Raw genomic sequence first — 15,545 nt, forward strand, 5'->3', positions numbered from 1 at the left:
AAGCCTTAAATGGTGCTGAGGGTGCCATTGTGTACAGTGACCTTCCAACCAACTCAGTGTGAGACCTCCTTAAGAGCTGATAAACAAACTGAACAAGTAATGCTACATGAATTATGCTACCCTTGCTTTGGTAAGATTTAAAAGATGATTTACCACTGTGGGCAGCCTTCCTTCCGAGTCTCCACAGCCTTATGAGTCTACACACCACTGCACTTAAAAATTACTCTAAAATTACTCCATGTATTTAGGGAAATATATTCTCCTAATGTGCATTCATTGATAACAGTTCAGTAAGGTGGGGTGTTATTTTATTATATCCTGGAATAGCAAGCAAACAGAATTTTTAACTGTATCAGTTATTCCATTACCTTAGAATACTTAATAGTATCAGCCCACTGCAAAAAATAAAAGGCTATTAGCACAAAGCCAGTGCTAACTTCCATAGGAAGTACCGTGCAATTAAAACTATACTGTCATGGGCAAAATTTTTAATTAAGAACACCTTAATTGTGGTAATCAGGATAAACTAGATAGCGCCTGAAACTCTTTAAATTTGCCAGCATGCACATGTGCACTGAGATAAATAGAAACCACCTGCACAGAGCCACGGCACTGGCGAATTTAACCTCCTGTTTCAGGTTCTTTCACACTCCATGCAATCAAGCCCTTACATATGCTCGGCCACGGCAGGTCCACGGCTGCACCGAAAGCATCACGTCCTGCGCCCGCACTCGCCCACCCCCCCCGGCCCAGGAAGCGCAGGGGAGGCTGCCGAGCAAACGACCCCAGGGACCGAGAGCGTGGAACAAGTCCCGCGAGCACTTTTTTCTTTTAAACCCTCTAGTTTAGCAAACACCATGCAGAATCACCGCTTGCCTTTTTTCCTTTTCAGTGCCGCCTTCTTATATGCGGAAAAAATGCACCTGGGGCGGTAAGGGGCAGATAGCCGCCGCCGCCCCCCGCTCCGCGCCAAGCCCAGCCGGGAATCAGTACCCCTGTCCGCGACCCGGCCGGCCGGGAGCGCGGTCTCGCTCACAACAGGCGCGCCTCGCCGCCGCGCCCGGCTCCGAGGGACGGCTCCACTCGACGCCCCGAAGGAGGATTTACCCCTCCGTCAGCTGAATTGGGGAACGGAAGGAAAAGCTGGGGAGACGAACTGGAACCCCACAGCCCGCGCCCGTGCCCCGGGCGCATACAGAAGGGGTAGAAAAGCACCGGCACCCCTTCCCCGGCAAGAGGCCGAAAACCCACGTTTTTCCCCTCGTTCCCGCCGCTGCGGGTGCGTCACTCCCTTACACCCCCTTCCCACCCGCTAGCACTTCGCTGCTCAAGGGGGGTGCGGGGGTGGGGTTGTAATTTCCTTACCGCGCCTTGGACGCGCATCTTCTGCCCCCGCGAAAGCATGGCACACTCGCGGCCAGCCAGCACGCGACGGCAGCACGTGGCGGCGGTGCCCACGGGGGTTCCCGCGCAGCCGAGCAGGGCACGGCGCAACACTACGGAGCGGCGTGAGGCGGCGCCGCCATCTTAGCGTCGGCAGCGCCCGGGTGGAGGGGCGTGAGTGAGCCGTGAAGAGGCTTTTATCTCAGATCGGCGCGCTGAGAAATAGGTGGCAGCTGGGGTAGCTCTTAAAGGAGTTTATGAGAGAGCTGGGATTATTGAAAAGGTGCTCGTGTGGGTCACGGATAGGTGACTCCCGGGGTGGGTGCGTGAAGGTAAGCACCGGAGCCCGGGGTAACGTACCCAGCGAGTCTGCACAGCTCTGCTCCCTCTCAGGGCTGCGATGCATCCAGGTGTCTCACGACGCGGCAATGAAAATAAAAGAAGTGCAGCAGACAGGATGGGATTTATTCTGATCTCCTGCGTGGAGATGCTTCCCTTGTGTTTGACCAGGTCCGTGACCCGTGCCGATTAAGATGTGCGAAGTGTGGTGTTGAGTAGGTTAAAAAGCCTCTTTTTCAATCAGTGCTTAAGGAAAGGATAAGATGATGTGACACAAATGTATGATCGTGTGCCACAAATAGAACATTGTGGGAAGCTTTCCCTTAGACATAAGCTTTGTCCTATATTTTTTCAAACAGTTTATTTCCTTGCTGTGTAGGTCATTCTTAACATTAGGCTAAATTTAGCTTAAGAGACACCACCAGCAAAGTTGGACTGTCTCAGAAAGCTGAATTAGACCCACGGACAACTGCCTGGCCTGGTCAGGAGGCTGGATGTAAAACTATTTACATTCGTAGTGACTTTTTCTTTCTTCTTCCCCAAAATTGCTTGGTTAAAGGTAATAAAAGCAATTTAAATGAAATACATTCTGTCTAGAAAACAGGATGTTTTGTGTGGTACACTGCCATCCTGCTAGCAATGTATACAACTTGCATTAATTTCAAGGGTATTTCTACCACAAAGTGAGGAAAGACTATAGCTGTAGCATCTCTTGAGTCTTTTGAATATCTGTACCTGAAACTTCAAAACAGTGGTCTAATCTCAGTTTCCAGTAAGGATGGCAGAATTTGCACTTTGATTTTCCGTTCTTTGTGTATTATAAATTTAGCAGTGGGTGGAGTACCCTGAGCCAGATTTCTCCCTATATGCTATACATACAGAGTGACGGAAACACGATTCTGTGTTAGATTGACAATGCATTACATTTGCTAGCAAATACTGGATGAGAGCCATCTGCTTCAGAAATCAGCATAGCAGCAATTTGTTTGTTTGGCTTAATCTGTCTATTAGTTTGGTCAAAATCATCATGTTTTAGAGAGACACTATCATAGAAAGGACCTGCAGAATCCGCTAAAAAATTACTCTGCAAAGCGGAAATAGAAAACTATTGTTAAAAATCCAGACAAAGCTTCATTAAGATTTTTTTTTATAAGAAGATTGGCTTGATGCACTCTACCTTGCATTGAGAATGCATCTACCCCTAAACCCTGTACTTAATACCAAAATACTTCTCTGTGAAGCAGAGTAATGTTGTATTACCTGCAGGTGCATTGTATCTTTTCTTTCTGTGTATTTTGACAGAATTATTGAAATCCTCCCCGACTTAAAGCCTCTATAACTTTCTTTTGAAAAGGTATTGATATTCTTAAAAACTGAGAACTCTAGCTCCAAACAGTCAAGAAAAGGGCATCAATCCATTACATGATAAAGTATAACCCCATTAAACAACAGCTTTTCTAAAAGTGGTTCACTTTGAAGCTCTGTATACCTAAAGAAAATGACATCTTTTACACAGCTGTTTTGTTTGCAGAACACTGAATCTGCACTATTCAGCATTTCAGTTATTTGCCCACATTTCTTAGGTGACTGGGAAAAAGTTTTAAAATTCTACTTAATATTCTGTGGACTTGTATCTACCGTTTTACAGTTCCTGCTGCATTTAGTTACAGTGCAAATATTTTTTTCACAGGTGGGGCAAAAGGTCTGCGTTTGTTGTGCAACTAATGATCATTATGTGGCATTTGCTTGATGATACAAGTTTAGATTCAGATGATACTCCTAGCTGATGCTTAAAGATATAACAGAAACTAGTCACAGGAAAGGCTTCTGTACTCCTGAGAAGTGTAAAACCTGTTATTGTTACTCTGAAAAGAAAAATCTGGGTAGATCTGCTCAAATATGAAGAACTGTGAGCCAAAAAGCATTCTTTCAACTCTATGCTGCTAATGCATGGTTTAGATATGTAAAATATTTAGTTCATGTTACCTAATATCGTAGTTACATGACAAAACCACCAACAAAGATGCCTTCTAAAAGATGAACTTACGTTTCTCCTGAGGAAAAATGAGTCGTGTGTTGTAGGCAATGAAAATGTTGTGAAGTCTCAAGTCAAAGGACGCTTATTCTACATGCGAATTAGGAAACCACCTGTGTTGCTTTGTCTCTGTGCATCTCTCTTTACCTGAGCATCTAATTCATGTTACTCCTCCCACAAACCGCCCCATTTCTTTGTCTAATCTGAGCAACCAACAAAGGATCTACATGTGTTTAGAAACCTTGACTGAATGGAGAGGGTGTGATTTGCTGATGTGAAGCGGCTTACCTGGCATTCTGTTAAAATTGGTACACCTAATGCAGAATTTTGCTTGTGTTACATTATGATGAAATAGCAGAACCAGCTTCAGTCAGATGGTGACCAAATCTGGTAGCTTCACTGTGCTATTAGAGCACCATGAAGAGACTGCCTCTTCAGAGTATAGCATTCTGAATCAATATGTTGTTAATGCATACTGCTGTTTTTAGAATAAATAGCAAGTGTTGTCAGAAGTACATATTTGTGTATTTTAAGCAATGGAAAGACACTGTAAGTGCTTTTTCAAGGTAACTGCAGAATGCCATTACAAAGCTTATCTTTGCAATTGACCTATAAAAGCTATAAACACATCAAAGGCTTTGAGGACATCAGATACAAACTTTAATTCTTCCCACAGTCAAAGCTCCCATGAAGCCAGTGTCCCAGGAACAGAACTCTGAGTATGCTCTGCCATACTAATGGGGAACTCAGACTTCTATGGGTAGCTTCATTCAGATTTTTAATTTAACTCATGATACAATTTATTCAATAGTGATGAAAAAAAAAAAAAAGCTGAATGTAAAGCAGTATAGATTTTTAGAATATGATTTCTTTGAGGTTTTATTATTACTGAATTAAAAAAACCTTCAAAATGTAGCTGAAATGAACAGCAGCTTTTTATTTACAGTTGACAGGATAAGAGGTTATATTTGTGACACAAGTAAAGGTGGCCAAAATTTCCAGGTAAAATTTGTAGCCATTTCAGATCTTAGCAGCAAACAGTTTTTCTTATCTTTTTGTCCAGCATTTAGTCATAATGCATTTAGTCAATTATATCACTATTAATTACAGCTGATACGGCATTTTGATTTTTTAAAATGCTATGCAAATATGTGCTTTACTCTACTTAACAAGTCATCCAGATATCATAAGCTGCCAAATACAGAGGGGATGAAAATGCCAGTGGATGCCACTGAATGATTTAGCCTTAAGGCTCCTGCAGGTTTTATTCAGATTCAGAATAGTAGGAGTGGGGAGGAAGAGATAAATAAAACATTTGTTTCAGAAAGTAGGTGACTTTGACAGAGCACTGATTTATACCATGAAGACTCACAGATCAGAAGAATACTGTTAAGTGAGGCTAGTGAAGAACACTCAACACCAGCCCTGTAAGTGGTGCTTACCAGATAACTTCTGCTTTGCTTTTAACTATTCTTGCACCTTCTCTGAAGTCCTGTACCTCATTTAGTCAATAACTCCCACTCATGTATCATAGTCACTCAAACATGTTTTTACATCGCTCATTGCATATTTTGCTAAAGGTCTAATCTCATTTGGATTTATTACGATTTATCTGGGATTAAGCATTTATCTGCTAAGGATTATGACCTATACTATGAGGTACTGATGAACCATCGGAGTTTAGGAATGTCTAAGCACATTAGAATGAATCAGCAGTATTATTTTTTGACACAGACTTAACACATTATCTTTTTTCAATCAACTTTGCAACATTCATACAGATAAGTATCTAATTTTCAAGTAATGCAGGCAGTAATCTGGGAAGCTCTTAGCATCCACTAGGAGCAAAGCTGCATTTAATTAGGAGCAGCTTAAAAGATCAGGCCTCTGAGCCACATGTCTTCGTATTCATTCTGCCTTCAACAGTCAGTATAACGTTACTGATATTTTTATACCAATTTAAATATCTTTCCTTCTTTTTGAAATGTATTTTGGCAAGTCTTCTGCTGCTACCCCAGCTCTCTGCTTTTTCTGATTCGTGCAGCCACGAGTGGAAAGTGAATGTGTATAAAGAACAAGGATACACTCTTTATTACCTTTCTGAACTTTAAAGATACTCTTCTTGTATAGATTTAAACTGCTTCCTCTATTGACAAACATGGTACTGCCCCTTGAGAGAAGTTTGGATTTCTCACAGGATTGAAAGAAATTTGTATTTGGCCTTAGTTCATGGCAGGGCCACCAATGTAGCTTCTAACTACTTTCATACTTAATAATTTTTAATATTTATCGTATCTTAGAAATACATTTTATGCCTATTTTAATTGGACAAACAGCAGAGAACTGCACCAGCCATTTCAATTTTGTACGTTTGTGAGTTTTCCTTACAGCTTGGCCTTTTCCTTCATGAGGATACAACACAAAGAAGGTTTAAATACTTCAAGGCAGTCTTTCATAATATTGGAAATAAGACCTTGCATAAGAGACTCCACAATTTAATGTTTATGTGCTCTTACTAAAGGAATTAGGAAGAAAGTATAAGGTTAATTTTCAGCATACACTTCTGATATTTGCTAAATACTCTCACATTTAGAACATGCAATCATTTAACAGATGCCTGCACTGTAGTATTACTGTTCATTCTGAGGATTGCCTGCAATGTCTTACTTGCTAACCAGTTTACATTGTGAATATAACTGTAAAGAGATGAAACCTAAGGTTGTTAGAGGATGCCAGTTAGTATCTCTGGCTTCATCAAATGGAGTAATGTAATTACCTTTTGGTTTTCATGAGAACAGTTCAAAATGCACATTTCTTACAGTGTTGGAATATAGCATACTTACTAATTTGCATCACAGTTTATTAATTAATGTAAAAGTACCTTGGACTTACGGACACAGCAGTGTGTGTGGACTACAGCTCATATTTCAGTTATGCAAGGAAAAGATTCAGCTGATGAAATATTAGACAAAGCAGAAAAATGAGGAATAACCATAGAAAGGAATTGATCTACTGCAACTAAAAAAAAAGATGAATGAGCTGTAAAGAGACATAATCAAAGGTACAACTATTTTCCAGTACCTTTTCTGTAAAGTATCAAATAGAAAAGCCATCTGGATTCAGAATAGAAAGCTTCCATGATCCAATGAATTCTGTATTCACTTTCACATGGGTACACGTGCAAGGGAGGAAAAATACTGAGTAAAATGTGTTTTCTGGTAATAGGCTATATTAAAGCTCTAGTGGAATTTTGCATCAGCATGCACAGCACACTGATCTTAAACCTGCTTCTGAGATAGAAGGATGAGTAGGACATTAATTTTCTGTCTTTTGACATTATTCCAGAACTACACATGCTAAGTGACAACCCTAAGCATAGGATGGATGGCAAACTCTTAACTTTGAAAGGCTCTTACATGCACTTGGAAACATAGAATTGCTCAATTGGAAGGGACATTAAGCATCTTCCTAGTGCAAACTCCTGCTCAGATCAAGGTCAGCAATGAAATCACAGGAGTTTGTTTAGGACTTGGTGCAATGAAGTTTTTAATACCTGCAAGGATGGAGATTCAGCAGCTTCTCTGTGCACTTTCCCAGTGCACAAACATCCTTGTATTTTTTTTCCCCCTTATATCCAGTTGCACCTCAGTAATGGGCCATCTTTTTGGTGGCATCTTAAGTACATGAAGGTTGTTTTTAGGTGTTTTGAAGCTGTCTGTTCTCCAGACTAAATAAGCCTGTATCTCTCAGGCTTTCCTCAAAAGGCAAGTGGTTCAGCCCCCGAACACTTTGATGCTTGCCTGTTCAGCTTTCTCAAGTTTATCTTTGCTATACAGGGGCTCCAAAACCACACATAGTATTCCAGATACTAAAATAGCCTAAAGAACACAGAATAAAAGGAAATAATTACATCACCCAGTCTACTGTCTATGTACCTGCCAATACAGCACAATATGCTGTTAGCCTTTATTGCTGCTGGAGTACACTGAAGGCTCATCTTATGCTCAAAGTACAGCATCGCCAGGACAACTCCATCCTTTCCAGAGAAGCTGCTCCTCACCCAGTCCAACACTACCTCTGCAGAGGGTTAATCTGTCCCATGTGCAAGACTCTTCCCTGTCGAGTTTCATGACATTCCTATCAGTCCCTTTTTTTTTTTTTTTTTTTTTTTTTTTAATTTCTCCAGCTGGAGTATGTCCCTCTGGCAATTCAGATTTTGAGAGTGATGATGGCACCCACTAGCTTGATGCCTTCGGAAAGCCTGACAAAGTTATGCTCTGTGTTCTCTTCCAGGCCACTGATAAAGATACTAAATGGCATAGGTCTAAGGGTGGGCTCTGAAGGACCACCATTTGTTACCAGCTGTCAGGTGGGGCATGAATCATTGTACCTGTCACTCAATAAATTTTAACCTTTCTAGCTGCCCATCTACACCATGATTTGCCAACCTAGATAGAAGGGTGCTGTGGGAGAGTGTGCTGAGAGCCTTACTGAAGTCAAGGTAGGCAACCTCTGCAGCTGTTTCATCACAGCATAGTAATACACTTGGTCAAGCATAATAAACCTGGGTAAATCCATGCTGGCTACTGGTTGTAGTCAGCTTGCATTCTTCAGAAATTGCTCCCATGGACTTGCACCATTATTATCCCAGAAAGCAAGCAGATTTTAACTGGCCTGTAGTTCCACAGAACATCCTTCTTTTGGGTAGATTTAAGTGTGGAAATCAGTCTTTCACTTCACAGTTAAGAAATTTGACATAGTCCATGGTTATATACTCCCTATAAACTGGGACTAAAATGTCTATAAACAGTTATTGATCTCCACATGCTACTAGGGAAATTTTCCAAGATCAGTGACAGCTTGAAAATCACTGGCATTTTAAAATTATAGATCACTGTTTCACTTTTTTGGCAGTGTCACATGATGGCTATGAACATGCTAGATGTGTGTATAAAAAACAAAATGCTTTTAGCATTTTGTTTGAGCAGTATTAAAGATGGAAATATCTTGATACAATTCAAAATAATGGTTTTGTTTATTAAAGATATATACCCATTAAAATGAAGTTAGGATGAGAAAAATGCTTGTTTGTGTGAAAATAATATTTGCCTTCTCAACAACAGCATCTCCTGAGGTTTCTTTGATTCATACCTTATTACTTTAATGACTAAACCAGGTTTTAACTCCCGTTAACACTGCAGAATGCAGGCAGTTGTTACAGAGTGAAAGGTGTTTTGCTCTCCCAAGTCATGGCCAACATAACTTAATGTTTTTTCCTGGTATTGTTTACAACGGAGAGGATTGGTGTCAAGTAATTGTCCTATGTAAAGACTGTCAAAGCCTCTGTGGTCAGCCACTTGAACTTTCATTAGAATTCAGGAGAAGCTGGGTATTTGCCTATAAAAGTGTGCAAGTACATGAAAGTAGAAGATGTATTTATAATGTGTTAGTGAATGCATACTAACATCACCTCATTGCTGGAGAAAACAGTGTTTGGAAATCTCAAACTTGTTTGCTGCTACCAGGAGCAGGAAGTGCCTTATGATGTTAACACAATCATTCCTCCAGCTGATAAAAGATTCTGAAGAATGTTGCATACACGTTGGCTAGGAAAATGGTGATTTCCACATACTGGTTGAGGATAGAAAAGTATGGGAAATGGTGGCATGGTGATTCAGGAGGAAAAAAACAGTGCAAGTATGAATTGAGGATGTGCTCCATGTACTTCCAAGTGTAAAAGCAATTAGCAGCCACAGAGTTTGTAATTTATTGTATCAGATTTTTGCACTGCAAAGATGCACATTTAAAAAAAGATTTTAAAAATTACTAACAAGATTAGCTGAATAATAATGAAAAAATTATGTCATAGAAAATGTTGTTAAATCTGAAAATCAAAACCAAACAGCAAATGATGGGCTGACCTGAGCTAAGAACTTTGAATACAGATTTAAATTGCCCAAGATACAACAGCTTTTTATTTTATTTCTATGACAGCATCATTTCATCCACAGTCTCTCCTGTTGTGAGTTACATAAAGGTTTGTATTTTGCTTATCAGCTTCTTTTAGGGAATGATTTGTGATTACTTATCTAGGATTAGGAGTACAGAGACTATTTCAAATGCCTCTTGAAATATGTGGTATTGCAAACAACAGATATAAAATGAGATTCACACACATAGCTTTGCTGGTGGCCAAGAACTGCATTGCAATATGCCGGAAATCCAAACATCCTCCTACTCTCAGAGCCTTGCTGACAGATCTACAACAACTTCTTTCTGTTGAAAAAGCTACATACAGAATCAGAATAAGAAATAGAGAAGCCTGCTTATGCTGTGAAACTAATTTATAAAATGGAAGGTTAAATATCCATTTTTGCTATGAAAAGCATATTTTTGAAAATTGTAAAGCTTCAACAAAGATGTAGATTATCAAGAATCTCAAAACAGAGGGAGAAAATCTTGTCATCCTTGGAAAAACAAGAGCAAACCCTTAAGACTGATGTCATTGTTTTCTTCTGTAGTGTTTTAGACCTGCAAATTGTTTGGCTTCTTCATAAGGACAGGGGTGTGCATTAATGGAACTTGATACAGAAATACAACCTTAGTTGAGCAGATCCTCCTTTGTTGAAAACCAATTAAAAAAGCAAACACGAGGGAATAGAAAAACAAGTAACTTCTACAGGGGTGCATTTTTTTAAACAAAGCGTATTTTCCAAGTGCTGCAGTAGATGCTACATGGTTTAATTAGCTGTTTAGAAAATCAAGTTGACAGTGTCCTTTAATTAGTAGGCATTGACTTATTCCACATGTATTATGGCATAGTGAATCTTATTAAGATAAATGTTTCTCTCTGAAGATATAAAAAAAATTCACTATCATTTGTTTGCTTACCAGATTGCTCACCGTCAATACAGCTGCTATTTAATATGATGAATTTTAGTCACATATTTAATTAGCTAATAGCTGATCTCACTGTAGGGTCTTGATCCTTCTTACATGTGTTCTTTCATCCTGAAAAAGTCTTTGGTTGTATCTTGTTTTTGAAGTTTTCATTTGAAATTGTCCTTGCTACTTTTGAATCTAAAAATGCAGTAAATTTAATTATTAAAAGTAAAAATCATTGTGAAAACATTTGAAGTTTTGACTATAGTTTTATACTTACTGCTTATTATAATGTCTTGCTAGAGGCTATGAAGTTAAAAAAAAAAAGTTTTTAAAGTTAGCTTTTCCACTTGGATTGCTGCAGGTATTTGGTTTGTCAGAAAATGACATGCACTTTAAAAGGCTATTAACTAGCTGACAATTTTGGTGCATTTGTGTACTGTTGCTTTGTATGCAACCTTCTCACAGAATTCAGGTTGTTTGATAGCCACAGTTGGAAAGAGCAGCAGATGCACCTTTGCCTGCACTATGCCAAGATAGCTATTAAAAAAAACAAACAAGAAAGAGATGTCTTAATAGTGTTCCTGAAAGACAAAGTAAAGCTGTTGTGGACATCCCTGATTTGGAAGAGGACATCTTAGAAAAATTCTTTAGTATTAGTTGTTCATATGATATGTCAAATAATGCTTCTCAATCTCCGTGGATTATACCAGTGCATAGAATGACAATCTAGGGAAAATACAGCGCTCTCTTCACACAAGAGTGACTTCTAAACCTCTTATTTTCCCTATGAGTTGCAGAGGTATGTCATTCTACCAGTACAAAGAAGATAAGCATCAGGCAAGTTAATAAAGCAGAATTTTATTTATTACGGAGACTTCATTTGACTAGATTGTGCTGGCAGGTATGGTCCTGACAAGTACAGTCAATTATGTATATGCTGCTGAATGAGCTCTGAATATAGGAAGGACATAGACCTGATGGAGCGGGTCCAGAGGAGGGGCATGAAAATGATCAGAGGGTTAAAGCACCTCTGTTACAAAGATAGGCCAAGGGAGCTGAGGTTGTTCAGCCTGGAGGAGATTTTTGGGGAGACCTAATAGCAGCCTTCCAGTAACTAAAGTGGGCCTACAAGAAGGATGGAGAGAGACTGTTTACAAAGGCCTGCAGTGACAGGACAAGGGGCAATGACTTCAAACTAGAGAAGAGCAGTTTTAGATTGGATGTTAGGAACATATTCTTTACTATGGGGGTTGTGGAGCACTAGAATGGGTTGCTCGGGGAGGTGGTTGGGGCCCCATCTCTGGAGATACTGAAGATAAGGCTCAACAGGACTCTGGGCAACCTGCTCTAGTTAAGGATGCCCCTGCTGACTGCAGGGGAGGTTTGGACTAGATGACCTGTGGAGGTCCCTTCCAGCCCCAACCATTCTATGATTCTATGAAACTGCTATATGCTGGATGACTCGAAATCAGAGAATTTGCACAGTGGGCATGGTGATGCCTACAGCCTCACAGTGATGGGCTAGTAATGTACTGCCAGATATGGTGGAATATCCATCAGGCTGATTTTGCTGCTTTCAGTTTCCTGATAAACACTGAACACTAATCAAGCTTCAGTCTGGATTGAGAACTGGCTATATTACTTAAAGAAAAAGTATTCTTTGACCTCTGGAGCATGTTATTACTAAAAGAAGGGCATAATTGACTTTTTGGATGCACAATTATTAGTTCTTGCTGTTGCTGTCCCATAACAGCATGGATTATAAACCTTGTATCCTAATCATGCGGGCAAAACTCTGTTACCTTAGCCCTGCTGTTTAATTAGCTTTTACAATTGGACATTGTTTATATCCCAATAAATGTTGCCTGAGTAAAGACTTCCCCTTAACCAATTATACCAGATGTTTTTCTGTGAAGGTCCTAATTAAATAGCATCTATTCTTGTATTTGTTTTAAATCTTGCCTATTGTGTAAATTTCTATAAGAGTACAGTGCTATACTGGGACATTGTACCAACATTTCTGTCACTCTCTGGTTTAGTGGCTGATTGCAGCTGCTGCCTTTAAAAGTTCCTGCTTTATGGGAGGAAAGTGCTGATGGGTGAACATGAGACTTGGGAAACCAAATCTGTCCCTTTCTCTGCAGTAGACTTTTTGAGTCATGCTAATTCACATGTGACCCCCATCAGGATGGTATAACTTAAGGTGAGGTTACCACTCTAGTGTTCAATCCTGCAGTTTCCAGTACAGAATTTTAAGTGGAATGTACCTGAAAGCCTTCTTCTGTAGACACTGTCAAGTTGCAGATACTCTGTCTGATTAGTGAGCAGCTTGGTCACCCATTCTAATTTTGGCAGTTTCAGGAATGGTTAAGGTAACCTGTTCTAAACAGTACTGTGCCCACTTCATCAGATGTGAGTTGCCCTGAACTTCAGTTCTTCTGTATAATGGAACATTACTGTCTGACTGGTAAGATGTGAACAGCTTTTATGCACCAGGCGCTGTTCTTAAGAGCTGATTCCTAAATTGCCACCATGAAATCAGTTTCCTTTCTTTGGCGTAGGAACCACCATCCTGAGTCAATGAGTTCCCAAATATACTACTTAAGCACATGTAGAAAAGTAGGAGTGATAGATGCATTAATGGGAACACTGACACGAACAATCCTTAGGAGTCAGAGTATTAAGAAAGAGTAGCCCATCAGTGCCTCACCAAGTACCTTCATTGAGAAGGTAATATATATATATATATATGGTAACATATATGGTAATTAACTACATTTTTTGTTTTACTGTGTGCTTCATTCAAACTTCAAGTTATTCTGATTTCATATTAACATCTTAATTTTGAAATTGTTCTTGATTTCAAGATGGATTAGGTAGTAATTACATTAACTGATTTCTGCAGTTTCTGATAAATACATATACACCTGCTGATTTCCTTAAGATCTTAAGTGTTTCTTTTCTTCTATGGGATCACTAACTCTTGTTGGAAGGGTTATAAAGTTTTTAGTGCTGTCAGGGTCCCTGAAGCTGTAGAACATGGAAGAAGATCTTATGGATGCAAACATTAAAACGTTCATGCAGTATTTTCTACAGATGCTGTATTCAAATATTGAGGACAGATAAGTGGGTGTGATTTTGTCTTACTGAATATCCACTTCTCAGCATTGTTAATTATAACAAGGGATACAACTTTGGTAATCATAATTTGGTATTATTCAGCCAAAATAAAGGGAAATTAAAGATGCTGTGTTTTATGTCTTCAAACACACGAAATTGTGATTATAAAATTCTATTATGAAGGCAGTCTTGGTATGACAATTCTCTAATTGCTAAATACAGATCTCTGCCTGTCTCAGGATGGTCAGGTTGGAGTTTCCATGGCTGGCGCTAATCCTCAATTGTGCTGCTAACCATTATCAATTACATCTTTGTCAAGAGGTACAATGAACTTTTTCAGTTGAGTTCACATTATTTTGCCATAGCAGATAGTATTTAGGACTAAATTCACCAAACTCTGCTGTTTCCTGGCTGTGGTAAGCTCCACACTTTGCTTTACTATTTATGCAGGATGCTAAATTGTTGTTAATATTTTACGTGGCAAGGACTCCTTTTTGGTGGCACTGCATGGTTTATGGAATAACTGGCAAGTCAACAGAATTCCTGTACAAGTACAATGCAAAAACAAAAGGTGTAAGGTGAACTAGGTGCCTGAAGAAGCCATCTAGTGCATTGAACTTAAGCCCACACAAGAACTTAACTACCAAAGGCAACCTACCTGCAGCCTTTGAAATAAGTCCATGGATTCTTTTAAAAGGAGAAAAAAAAAAATTGTTGGTCCACATGGCTCACATTGGCATAGATCTATTTCGTTCCCATCTGAACACTTGTAGGCCTCATAATACGATAGGAGAAAAAGATGGTTATTTGCCACTTAGCATGTGAAACAAATCCTAGGGAAGACAAGTGCATATTAGGGTGAGCCAACTGTTTACCATGATCTGCTAATAAATGTGAAAACTAAAAATGGCCTTTCTGCACTGGGATATTATTGTGTATCAGTTGCCATGTGTTAGCTAACATAAGCTTACTGCAGTCTAAAGTAAATTCCTCCAATTTCAGTTTACCTCCTGTCTCCCAGCTGCTACACGTGACTGTCTCACCAATTTTCTGCTCCTTTTTTTGTGCAACTGGAACCTTGAGAAACTGTAACTAAAAACAAATAATTTATTTTAAAAGCATGGAACTTAACATGGAACTCTCCATCCCTCTAAAGAATTAAATTTCAGTGGAAGGCCAAATAATAAGTCTCAAGACAGCAAACAGTTGTTCAGTTAAACCCAAATTAAATTCTGATTTTACCTCTCCCATCTTTCCAGATGTTCACTAGCTACATAAAAAGGGTTTTAACAGAGGCAATGCAAAACAGAAAGGATTAAAAGATAAAGAAGAATTGTAAAGTTTATAGAAAATTAAAATGTGATGCATAAAGAGTATCTGCATATAAAAATATTAGACAAAGAATGAAAAATGTCCATAATAATTATAATACATAAATGTTCATGGAAAAATGATAATTAGATATTGAATACTTTTCAATAAATATGTGAAAACCTCAATAAATATATGAAAACACCACATCTGCTTAGCATAGGTGTACTTGTCACTGCCACCGGAGCTACATGTTGACCCCTTGGAAGCATCCATAAAATAACAGCTTAGGTAGCAGCTACATGACTACGAACTACTTGAAAGTGCTTTCACCACTAGGTTTTTCAGGGAATTGCAGGGTTCCAGTGTAGAAGAGGTCTTTAGGCCCTTTCTACGTGCCTCTGAATGGCGTGGAATTCTAGCTTACTGTATGCTTCAGGTTTGAAATCCTAAACTGTCTTCATTCACATGA

At 39.2% G+C, this 15,545-nt stretch overlaps 1 protein-coding gene across 1 annotated transcript in view; it reads right to left on the reverse strand.

The window, feature by feature from the left end:
* The window catches only part of ELAVL4 (ELAV like RNA binding protein 4), an 85,047-nt gene extending 83,532 nt beyond the window's left edge, over positions 1–1,515 (reverse strand). The window contains exon 1 of the mRNA XM_064147544.1: positions 1,366–1,515. Coding sequence (XP_064003614.1) covers positions 1,366–1,404 — 39 coding nt within the window. The 5' untranslated portion in view covers positions 1,405–1,515. The remainder of the gene's footprint in view (positions 1–1,365) is intronic.
* Between the last annotated feature and the right edge of the window lie 14,030 nt (positions 1,516–15,545).

Source organism: Pogoniulus pusillus, chromosome 8 (genome assembly GCF_015220805.1).
Source record: "Pogoniulus pusillus isolate bPogPus1 chromosome 8, bPogPus1.pri, whole genome shotgun sequence".
Classification (NCBI taxonomy): Eukaryota; Metazoa; Chordata; class Aves; order Piciformes; family Lybiidae; genus Pogoniulus; species Pogoniulus pusillus.